The 12,539-nt window shown below is 44.9% G+C and overlaps 1 protein-coding gene across 12 annotated transcripts in view; it reads left to right on the forward strand.

The window, feature by feature from the left end:
- CELF4 (CUGBP Elav-like family member 4) overlaps positions 1-12,539 on the forward strand; it is a 730,009-nt gene that overhangs the window by 658,961 nt on the left and 58,509 nt on the right. For 8 of the 12 annotated variants that reach the window (XR_008574695.1, XM_054810355.1, XM_054810359.1 and 5 more), the window contains exons 9-10: positions 6,609-6,674; positions 8,318-8,398. Coding sequence is in view for 11 of the 12 variants with exons in the window: in XM_054810355.1 (XP_054666330.1) it covers positions 6,609-6,674; positions 8,318-8,398 (147 nt within the window). In the remaining variant the exon portion in view is untranslated. The remainder of the gene's footprint in view (positions 1-6,608; positions 6,675-8,317; positions 8,399-12,539) is intronic. The other 4 variants (XM_054810358.1, XM_054810360.1, XM_054810353.1 and 1 more) reach the window with 1 other exon arrangement.

Genomic DNA, 12,539 nt, shown 5'->3' on the forward strand with positions numbered 1-12,539 from the left:
AGGTGAGAGCTTTCCTGTTCGTATTTTGTATCAGCAGTTCCAAAACTGCAACAGTGAGCACCTGAAACATCATTATGACTAGGAAGCATTTATTTGACCCATTTGTAACAATCTGCCACGTGCCATAAACCACACTTTACTGGTAAAATAAATAAGTGAAGGAATGCACTCATTAAAAATATAATAAGTTGCCATCTTCAATTGTAGTCTAAGCTACTTTAATGATGCCATGTACTTCCAACGATCTTGCTGCAGCCATAATGAATGAGGTTGTTTAAGGCAGTGGTGGGAGCCTTTCTAGAGCCAAAGTATTTTCTGTTCTGATCTGGAAGAAGGTGTAAATACAAATCAGGCTCTGTGCTGATGTTCTCAGAGACACCTAAGTGAGTTAAGACCTTGAGCTTTATTTTTAAAGGTGACTTAAGCTAAGCTCCCCCAAAATATGGAGTTAAGTGCCTTAATAGCTTTTAAAACCTGACCCCAACTTATGTATTTATGGCCTTAGGCAAAGGGAGGGGAATCTGGTCCTGACTCTGCTGTTGAATTAGTTTGTCACCTTGCCAGCCACCACTACCTGCTTGCATTTCCAAGTCTTCTGTGTCTTTCTTGCTTTGTCCACTGGAAGCTCTTCATAGCCAGACATATCTCCGATTGCATATTTGCATAGCACCCATCTCAGCAGGGCCTTGATTAGTGATAGGGCTTGGAGGTGGACTGCTGAGAAAATAATAAAGATAATCTTGATTTTCAGGGATGAGCTATATGAATTTCATAGCAGGTCCATTTGTTGTCTCAAACAAGCATCTACAATACCTGTGGGTGCTACCAAAAGGGCTTTTCCAACCAACAGGATGAAGCAGAGAGCACAAATGCCCTGGATTTCATGGCTCCTTTGACACGTAGGGGAAGAGACATTGGGACAACATGTCTTTGACTGAGTGGTGTCCAGCCCCTAAATGGTGAAACGAGACTATAAAACACAGGATCAGTCTCTGTTTTCTGCCGGATCAGCACATTCTTTCTGTTATTGCAGTTATTGTTGTGTCTGAATACCTAATTAATTACAACAGTAAACGCTGGCTTCTTTAATCACAGCATCAGCTGTCCTAATCAATCTTAATAATATGGAATCTGTACTATGGCACCCATGAATTTTAATCTACATAAATTTCTTAAGACCTCTCTCAAGCTTGTTGTACGAAATGATATAATTATGGATATAGATTAGGGCTGTAGAGAGTGATTTAAATTGGATTTAAGGAGAAGGTGAATAGAGCCCTCCCACTCAGTTATTTATTTATTTTAATCCTGCCTTCACACAGATTTTTTTTTTCCCCCTGCTATCATTATTTTATTTCCCTCCCACCAAATGGAAAGTGCTGCCTCTCTTTGACTGCCCTCCTCCCCCATGCACCCTCCCAGAGGTGACAGTGACCAAGCTGCAGCTCCTGGGAGAGGTGTAAAATACCTCTGGCACTAGAGGCTTTTTCTTGTCCTGAGCTGGGACAGGGACACTGTAGACAGAGTCTCAATCCATCCTCCACCAATGGAAATGTGTTTTGATTCCTTTTGACGTCTCAGGCAGTAACCTTCATCCTTTTTCCTCACCATCTTCACTGTCTTCAGTGCAGTTCCTTGTGATTTACACCCCTGACCATCACAGCAGACTCCATCTCTCTCTTCCCTGTAACTATTTTCACCTGAGGCACCCATATAACAGCTTGTCTTGGTCAGACACTGTAGCCAGGTTACTGGCATCTCAGGAGGGATTCTTTACAGAACAACACTTAAATTAATTTTATTTATTTTTAAGAATATGCTTAATTCTGCCACCTCCATCCTTTCATTCTCTGAAAAAAGCTAAATGTCAGGCCTAACACTAGCTGAATGCCCCTTTTAAAAGTTGGATTTCAATCTAGAGATATATCAGTAGTAAGAAAGCTTCCTGCTGTTAATTTTAAAGCACTGGTGTTTCATGCTGACTTGGGAAATCATTCTTGGTTTTTGGCATCAGGCAGAGGATTTGGAAAGTGACATTAACGGATCTACTTTCTTTGAAGGACTTAAGAGTCATTTCTTGACTTCTGCCTAATGAATAAGTGCTGCCTTCGTTAAATTTATATTTATGGCCATATAGTAGGTCATTGGCTTGTTTTATGTCTCCAGGTTTATGGAAGGTTATCTGCCATGGTCACCTTGTGGCATCTTGGCCAGGATCATCTTGCAAAGAGACAATTGTATCTGAGCAGGACTTTTCCCATGGAGATACGGAAATTATCAAATTAATACAGAGACGATGTCCAGGGATAAGGCTCTTGCCCTGAGCTGCCAGATGAAGTTACTATTAGCATCTGTTTTTGCAGTACACCTTTAGTTTGCTCTGGCAAGGCCAGATCCTCAGGTTCTGTAAAGCAGGAAGGCTACATGGACTTCAGCAGGACTGACATGATTGAGAGTTGTCCTCCAGGCCTCTCGGGAGCCTCTCTGCTTCTTTCACTTCATCAGCTGATCCTCAGTGTTTACATTACATCACATTTAATCTCTTAAGTGTCTGTACATTGGACGTAAGGTCTCCATGACTGACCACAAGGAAAGCTATTTCAAATGTTATCTATGGGCACATTTGCACAGATAGTCACCAGCACATTATAGGTCCTTTGATGATGTTACAACTTAGAGATGTGCTAGTTCTGGTCCAAAAGCCCCATTAAAGTGCTTTGTGATATCCACATCCCTCATCCAGTGTTTCCTATATCCCTATAGCTCTCACCAGCCCTTACCCAGCTATTTAGCTTCTGGGCCACAGTGGCCTTACACCCTGGAACAGACAGCACGCAGAGGAGCCAAGGTCTGTTCCCAGCCCTGCATGCCTGTATTCAACTGATATTTGCAGTAACAGAAAACTGGCTAGCTGGATGGGGGGAAGGGGTGGATGAGACAGGGTAATTCTCATACCTTAGCAGACGGTGATCTATGTGGAGGTCACAGGGGTCCACACCCTATTAAGATATGTGTATCTTATGGAGGAATAAAGCAATTCCCTCACAGTCTCCTTGTGCTGGGACACAGAAATGATTCATGTCTCCCCATCACTTTGAATTTTAGCACGTGGTGTGCTCCAGCCTACAGTCACGTGTAACCCCTAGGGCAGGTTGGCTTTGGACCATGAACCCCTTGTACATCTGAGCCCTTGCTGAACTTCTCATGGGTCATTAGTATGTAGGAGGGCTGTCACTTTACTGAACACTGAATAGCTACAATTTCCTCAAGTGTCTAATCTGTGTCTTGAGATTTCTGGATCGATACCAGCCATTGGCTTCATCCACACTACAGCTGGAAGCGCAAGCAGTTATGCCCTTCACTAGGTTTAATTCATCTGACAGAGTAAGCAGCAGCATGAAGATATGCTCATGGCTGCCCAAGCTACCTTGGCTTCGTGCCGGGGTAACCAGCCAGCCCTGGAGTCTGTGTCCCTGCATTTTCATAGGCCGTGTTGGCCAGCATGGACACATGCACTGTACTGAAGTCACATCTTCATTTACTGAATAAACACACTCTTCGAGCAAAGGAAGGCGAGTTCTTCAGTGAGGTAAAGTCATCACTTTTGTTTTTAAGAGCTGCCAAGTTAAATTCCTGCAGGTGGTGGCTTACCACGACTGCTGTTCCTAAACAGCCAAGGTAGGGTATGAGACTACGAATCAAACAGAGACCCCCCAAGCCAGGGGCTGCTGCCTCCCCATGCTGCCCAGTCCTACAGCCTGGGGATGCTTTCGAATTGTTCCTTTTCAAGAGCGTCCAGGGATAGTTGGGTCAGTGTTACAGTGCTGTGTATTAGACCAGCCACCTTGCCTCTCTTTATCTATGAGTAAGTGATTCCCAGCTTGGAGCAAAGCTGATTGAAACCAGCGGAGAGTCTTCCCACTGGCTTGCACGTGCTGTGGGCCAGGAGGAAATTCCCTGTGTGATCTGGGGCACAAGGCATCCTCCTGAGAAAGAAACACCCCATTAGATACTACCCTTGCTGACAAGTCGTAAAGACCCAGGAAAATAATGAACTCTAAAAGCTTTGTGTGGGAGCGAAAAAGGCTGCACTGAAAGGCTTGTTGTCCCAAACTCTTTAAATAAAACATTTGCCTAGTTATAATATTTAATCTTAAAGGTGAACTGTGACTTTCAGTGTATATTTCCTAAGCAGAACGGCTTAGTTACAATAGGGAGAGCATGGCTCCAAAGGCAGGCAAGATATCCACAGCTGGGGTAAGGAGAGCAGCTCAGCAGTGAGCCACGTGGTCCTGTTCAGGACATAGACGCAGCTACAGCTGGGAGAGTGGGCAGTTCCACGTGTGCCCAGCTAAGAGAAGGAATAAAGGAAAGGACCACAGTCAGACAGGTACTGCTTAATGACTTCTCCTGTATCAATGAAAAGGCAGTCATTGCTGATGTCAGAATGTCAGAGAGAGAACAAGCATGCCTGAGTCCATCCTCAGCTGGAGAGGAAGGAAATGCTGTGAGTGTGTCTCCTGAGCAGTGGAGACAATTTCTTCTCCTAGTTCTATAAACAGATGAGTGCAACCGAGGAAGGGCAGTTGCCTTTGGGGCAGACACAGTAGATCATCTCCTTTACTGCGGACTGCAAAACCATAGTTGCCTTATAAAGATTTGCTCCATTTACCACATGTCCCCTCACCTTCCTCAGGACATATCTCCTACCTCACAGGACATGGTCATTTTGGGGGGTCCAGGTTATTATGATCCATTCAACCAAAGGAGTGCAGGAACCAGTATATCACTCAATCTTTCACAGCCATTCAGTTTTCTTCTGGAACAATATGCTCAGCATTCTGTTTTTAGAGGAAAACAGTTTTGAGCAGAGGTTAAATAGAATAGACTTTAGTTGCTTCCTTCTTCAAGAAGGCAGGAATACGTGGAAGCAATTTTTATATTTGTCAAGCACTTCCTGCAGTTGCCCAGAGAATCTAATCTTTACAAGTATAGCTTTGCAACTCTACCATTTATGTCCTACAAGTTTTAATGTATTCTCCTCACACCCATTTTCAAGGGGTGAAAATCCTTACAGCAGGGCAGTGCTTTCCCATTTCTCATACACACACATTGAGGGACCTGGCAAAAGTCAGCTAGGAAATCAATGAAACATATTCCAATCTAAGACTGCAATCCCACTTATTTCTTCCTGTGACTACCCCATCCTCAAAGTCCTTGTGATCCAGTAATGCCCATAATGACCAGGAGCCCCAAGCCTCAGCCAGCTAATTAGGTTTGTTTCCTCTATGTTCGGTCTTCTCACCATTCCTCCTTGTATTTTGGGAGAAAAGTGCAAGGCCTTGCAAGCTTCCATCATGATCAATGGTGATCTTTAAAGTTAAAGTTCAAGCCGGTATTTGCATCTGTAAGAAAACACTTTGTCTGTGTTCCTTGAGTCCGTAACACCCACGTTTGCCAACCTCCCCCACGCTTTGGCATACAGTCAGTGTCTCTCCTTGGGTAGGTCAACGGCACTAGATTTCCTTGTAAGAGGCCCACACCCCCAAGTCCTTTCCTCCAGCCACATCTCTGTGCTTGTAGGAAGGAAGAAGGTGGGATGGAGGGGGGAAAGTGGCAGCTCCCTAAGGGATCATCCTGCAAGTACAAAGCCACAGGGACTGTGTAAATGTAGAACTGTGCAGCACCAATAAATACAAATTAAACTCATAACAAGAAGTGAAATATTAGGGTCAAGGTGACATTTGGACTGGAGGTTCAGCCAAGCTTTGCTTTAAATATTTTATTGCTGCAGATAAAGAAAGAGCTTATCCAACACGTTTCTCTCTCTCTCTCTTTTTTTTTCTCTCGCTATCAACCAAAGGGGAAAAGGAAAAAAAAAATAAATCTTAACTATCTTTGGTTGTATTTGAGCTAGACTTCAAAGTTTCACAAAAATAAACAGTTTTAGGCGGGGAGGAATGCACACTTGTAAAGAGAGAAAATGCACTTTGAAGCCATCAAGGGACTGCATGCCTTATGCAGAGATTCACAGCATCCTCCCTGGAGCGGACAAGTGGTGTCCCCCTCCCCTCCAAGCAGCATCTCCTCTCTCACAGGGGGCTGCCTGGCAGCAATGCGGTCCTTTGAAGGGATGGCAGGACGGCAGGAGCCACTGCTTGTTCTCTTCTCCTTCCTCCTGCTACGCCCCTGTTGTTTTCTGCTCTGATTGAAAGTTTCATGCGACTGTAGCTGTCACTGAGATCTGAGTTTGCACAGCACGTAGAACAGTGTCTGTCCTGGCCTAAGATGAGGACTCTTTGGGGTTGATTACTGCAATGCCAAAAATCCATATGTTCAGAGGTGGGCTCCTTAATGTAAGCTTGGGAAAGGTTGGTTTGAGCTCTGCTCCAAAGTCTCGTAGTGTGACAGCTGGGGGACAGAGCCCTCCCGGCCATCATGAGGGGCTCTGTGCAGTCATTTCCATAGGGCGAGCGAGCTCCTCCTCTTCTGGGACCTTGAGCCCCTGGGTCTGTCTGTCTCACACCACATATTGATGAGGGAAGAGAAATGAGAGTGTCTGACATGTTTTAACCCCTTAATTCCTTGTCTGTCTTGTGTCTCCACAGCACAGAGCCCCACTGCAGCAGATCCCTTGCAGCAAGCCTACGCTGGAGTGCAGCAGTACGCAGGTCGTTAGTATTAACACTTTCTCCCAATAAACCTTTCTCTTCTCTAAAGCTTTTAATCTTTGAACACACCTGAGGGGGGTGGAGGAAGAGAGCTGTTTAGTGATACAGGGGTGAGCTGAGGGCCACAGACTCTCAGATTAAATTGGCACTTCTTGTGAAAACAAGCATAAAGCCTGAGGTATTCTCTCCCTAAGGACACAACCTCCTCCCTTTCCCTGGGAAAAGCTTCCACTGACCTCTGCCTTGGTGCAGCTTCACTGGCAGGACCAGGTCCAGTCTGCTTAACACAGTGCACAAGTGCAAAATCAGGCCACTGATTTGGTGGCCACTTTCTATAACAGGTCTCCTGAATGCTGCAGCAAGGAGGAGAAACGGGCAACTAGACCCTGCAGAACCTGGCAGGGTATGCTATGTCTGCACATATCCATATTTTAGGATATGTCTACACTGGCCATACCCCAGCTAGTTTGTCTGAGGCTTGCTTAGGAGCTACTGGCTTCCCAGCAGCTTTCTCCACAGCTCCCAGTGGGTCAGCCTCCACTCCCGTCGCCCTGTACGCCAAGCAGCTCCTTTGTAGTTGATGGACTGGCACCAGCCAAAGTGACCTGGTGCAGACCATGACCCTGCCATGTTCAGCCTCCCTTCGCGAGGTGTCCGTGGCCAACATTGCAAGGAAGCTGCCACCCCAAAGTCATTATTTCCTGTGGTAACTGCAGCAATCATGGGCTCCCACTGAGGAATGGCTATTATCTCATGTCAGCACTGTATCTGGGAACTTAATTTAATTCTCCATGTAGGGCTTCATTTGCCGGTGTTTTAGTTATTGTCATTTATTGCTTGTGAGGTTTGATAGATGGGAAGCAGCTCAACCCTTTGAGCTGTTAATTAACCCCTCTGCACACACATGGCCCCTATCCCACTCTCTCTGGGCTCGCAGGCGACCCGTACTCTGTATTTTTAGCATCAAGGCACATCATCTACCATCTGTGGTACTGAATGGCTCCCCTTGTCTGCTTGGTGGGGGAGCTGAGGTGGGGAAGATTGTTTAATTGCTGCACACTGTTTCCACTGTGTTTGTGTGAGAGAGAGGAACTCTCTACAGACACAAAAGAAAACGTATATCCAACAGTGTATGTGCAACTATGTCTATACAGATTGTGGTCATACAAAGGTTAGAGTAAGAGAGGAAACACATGTGAACTGTTTTTGAGCATGTGAATTAGTCAGGGTGCAAGAGAGATTATACAGAGAAATGTGTGCATGCGCCCTGTGCGTGGCTGTCAGCATGGGCATCAACATGCTGAGCTCATGAACTAGTGTGCTTGTGGTGCCATCTGGGATGGTTACGCACCTCTGCTGGGAGAGATCTCAGTGGAGACCCCCATTTACACCGCGTGGCTGTCCCTGGCGTTACTGCCGACAAAGCTGAAGGGAGGGTGGGTGCTCAGGGCCATGTGGCACTGCCTGGAGCACACAGCTGTGGTGCCTGTGCCACATCTCAGGCTGCATGAGATGACCCTTCCCGGAGCAAAAATGCAGGGGGAAAGCCCACCTCTAGCTTGGTATAATGGTTTGGAGTGAAAGCTCCTTGCTTCCCGGCACTGAAATCTGTCCCTCTTTCTTCTCTCCCTTTGTCTCCCCTATAGCTGCTTATCCTGCTGCTTATGGCCAGATTAGCCAAGCGTTCCCACAGCCACCTCCCATGATACCACAGCAACAGAGAGAAGGTGAGTGAATGGGCTGTCCTCCTTTCTGGCCCCAGCATGCCATCCCCACTGCATTGGTTCCCCTAACACCATCCCCACCACATTGGTCCTTCTCCTCATACACCTAGAGAGTATCCATTAGGTGCCTGATTGCTTTGAATTCCCAGTCCACTGAGTCTTTTCTCAGTTTCCATATGTGGCATGGTATCATTGGCACTAACAGTAATATCTGGGAACATCCTCACGGGGGGTTGCTGCCGAGATCTCCTCAGTCCCCAGAGAAAGGAGCACGCTGATGTGCATGGGCCATGGAAAGACCTCCTATCAATGTAGGCAATAATGTTCAGGGTTAAAGACAAGCAACAAGAATGCAGATAAAAACGCAATTGCATTGGAATAAAGAGTTTAATAGGACACAAAGCACTGGTGGCCCCTGAATAGAAGCCAGTAACATGACTTCAAACACTTGCTATTTAGAGAACAAAGACCTGTTATGCAGAGGAGATGGTCTAGTCCTTTCAGACTCCATTGATAATCTGGAAACAGAAATAAGCCCCTTTAGAGCACAATCTCTATATTAGGATGAGATTAATCATATAGTAAAATTACCTATTTCTTTACATTGACTATGAGAGGTGCCTCGGTTATCTAGTCTGCAGGACAGGATGGTTGCACTGGAGACATGAAAAGTAAGGAGAAGTGAATGTCTCATTATTGCATGTAAATGTTTTGGGAGGCAACCATGCCATGCAATGTTCCCTTTGCAGTTGGTGGGGAGCAGGGGGATCCTCACAGGTAACACACTCAGGTAGTCCCAATTGCCCTCCAGGGATTCCACTGCTCCCTTTTGACAAGAAGAGGAGACTGCTCACCTAAATGAAGCATTTAAGTGAGGTGCTTCAACTTAGTGTAGAGAACCTCATTTTAAATAATTACATTTCAATTTTTATCCTCTATTAGATCACTAATTCAGATATATTCTATGTTATACATGTTATTATATATATATAATGACATTTAATATTTTAATATAGTGTAACAGTCAGAATGAAATGAATCAAGATTACACTATCAAACTAAAACATTCTGATGGCCTAGAACTACTTTGAGGGAGAAATCTCATTTTGCAAGAAAATTAGAAATGTCGGCATTTCGATCTAATTTGGAATTAATTTTTTTCCGATGTCAGAATTTCCTGGGGAACACAACTTCCAGCTCCTGATTAGCTCTAGTACACGTCCCTGCTGTGAGAACAGATGCACAGACCTAACGTATCATTACAGAGATGTTTCCCCCATGCTGAAGGACTTTGCTTTTTATTACTTACTGGGGCTAGATTAAGCACAGGACAAAATGGCGAGCAGATCATTGCTCAGCATAGCGTTGTGCCAGGAACCATCAGAAGCAAGGTATAGCTGTTGTGCAAGCTTTGAAGACCCACTGCCCGAAGACCCACTGCCCAAATACCCCTGGTTTTTGTGAAGCACAGTGTGTGTCTGTGGGTTGAGGGTGAGTGTCACCCAGTGGACAAGTTATCTCATAACTTCTTGCTCCTTGTAAGCAGTTGGTATGGAGGATGGTTGGGGGTCAGATATATGCAATGAACCACCAGTTTGATGTAGGTTGCTGTTCTCAGTGTCCTCCATTTTCCTGAGGCGCTGAGATGCTGTGGCTTTCTCTGCTGCTTGCTAGAGAGAGAAACTCCAAGACACAACTCTCCTCTTAAGCAGAGGGTCAAGACCTTAAAGCATCTCTAACCTTTAACAGGAAAACACAGCAAGAGGGAACTCTAATAATAAATGCTCAGTGCTGAGAAGAGTACTTTATGTTTGCAAGGATGTGCACAAACATTGATTCGTTAATGAACTAGCCCTATCACAACAATAACATCAATGATCACATTGTTAATAACAATGCTAACTCTCTGCTCCCGGATCCCAGTTGGATAACAAGCCCAGAGCAGCTTGGCTGCTGCAACGTTCCTGTAGAGATTAGTCATTACTTCCACATGAGCACTGAGGCTGCCAGCAGCTGACGAGGTGCATAGGGTGGAACAGATCCAAAAGCTAGAGATGAAGTCTTCATTCAGGCTATGTCAACCAGGCAAAACTTGGGAGTCATTTTAAATTTGTATGTTATTACTCATCTTGACATAGATTCTGAAACTCAGAAGTACACTTAGATATTAAAATAATCTGGTGCAGGTTTGTGACTCTCCTCTGCCCTATGCTCAAGCATGCTGGGGACTGAATAGCAAGCAGGTGCAGAAGAGACAATGAAATTCCAGCTTCTGAGTATTTTCTGTGAAGGTGAGGTGTGCAGCTGACCAAAGGGCTGCAGGCTAACTTCATACAACCTTACAGGACAGCCCATTTTTAATTACTGTTGGAAAAGCAGTCTAGTCGTAGCCTTTCCTTATGACACTGACTCATAGTACTGGGAATGCAATGATAGATAGCTCATGTCAGGTCAGGTATGTGGATTTTACTCATGTTGATAGTGGACACCCAGGGACAGGTTGGGTCTGCTGCTGTCCCCACTCTAAGTAACTAACAATGAGCTGAAGGGTGAGGAGCATGGGCAGAGCCAGCTCAGGTCCAACCAAGCCAAACCAACATAGACTCAGCACAGAATTCTCTAGGATGCACCCTCAATCACCTGTTTTCCATCAGCCAGCATGGTTTGCCTGTAATTTACAAACCATTCATAAACTGTGAGTTCCTTAAAACTTTTCTTTCCTTTTTGCCCAAATCAAGGCTATCTGTGTTTCTTGTGTATTAATGAACATAAATATCTATAACTTAAAGCCATAAAACCAAGAGCCACAGTAGACGTCAGGGTAGAAATGAACCTTGATTCTCGTCTCATAATGTGTCATGAGGGTTCGTTAGATTTCGAGCTGACTTACAACCCATTTGAAAACCAAAGTAAAGTGTGTAGTACATAGTTTTAGTACTGTATTCAGCCCTGAACTGCCAAGTATACTGATCTCCCATAATCTGTTAACTCAGTCCAAAACAAGACCTTTCTCTCCAACAAGATAGTTGGAGTCTTCACTAAGGTTTTGCCATACCAGCTGTGATCTTCCTCTTGCTCCAGTCCTTTAAAACTCATTGCATGTGTGCACTGAGAACTAACTTAGCTCTTTATAGCATTCTGAGCTGAACAACTCATGCCTTTGGTTTCTTAAAAATATACATACATATATACAAAGAAGTGGCCATAACATAAACACATAGTCTTCCATGGCGTGCCCAGATTAACTTGACTCAGGCAAAAACCACCACAATAAGGTAGAAGGGCTGACAGCTTGTTTGTGAATTCTTTACCAGGGAGTCTAACTGTGATAGGTAACTTATGGGTGGATGGATTTAACAAGAAATTGCTTGTTAAATTCTAATGGCAGAATTTTCATATGTGAGGATGGTAAAAAAAATCAAACTACTCCAGGTTGTTTCTCAGTAGCAGGTGGAGTTTTCAGCATTGGAAACTAGCAAAAACCCTCTGTAGCTGGGAACAGAGTGAGTTTGGCCTTGAATGTCTGAGTTGGTATGGGAAGCCACAGCATGGGTTTCCCAGCCACATTTCAGAGCTGAACTGTGCTTTGAGGATGGTCTCTGCTTTTTCACATCCTCCCTGGTCCCTTCCTCTTGGTCGCTGAGCAGTGTGAGGCAAAGCTGATTTCAAGGTGAACTAAGGGTTGCTCTCTCCTTGAGCCCAACCTCTAAACCTGCTGCAGATGAAGTTGTGTGCCTCCTGATCTGCCTTATGCCTTAGTAGGTGTTTCTTAGCACACGCAGGCAGAATCCCTACTCGTGCACAACACATCCAAGACCCTAGGAAATGCAGCTGGCATTTTTGAAAGAATTTGCCAGTTTTACAGAGCAAACTGCTGGCTCTGGTTATGTCGGTGGGAATTTTGCCACTAATTGCAGCAAAGCCAAGATTTTACCCATTCTACTATAATGTGGATCTCAAATCCCACAGCAGAAGTGCTCTGGGGCACGTTCAGATGAAGGAATGAATTTTTCCCTGCTATTCTGGACCGTGGTCTTCTCCTGGGCAGAATTTTCTCAATTCTAACAGACACCTAAGGGGGTCAGTGTTTGTTTAACACTTTCAGACTGTTTCATATCTAGTTTATCATGCCAATAACTCCACA

Source organism: Grus americana, chromosome Z, assembly GCF_028858705.1.
Source record: "Grus americana isolate bGruAme1 chromosome Z, bGruAme1.mat, whole genome shotgun sequence".
Taxonomy (NCBI): Eukaryota; Metazoa; Chordata; class Aves; order Gruiformes; family Gruidae; genus Grus; species Grus americana.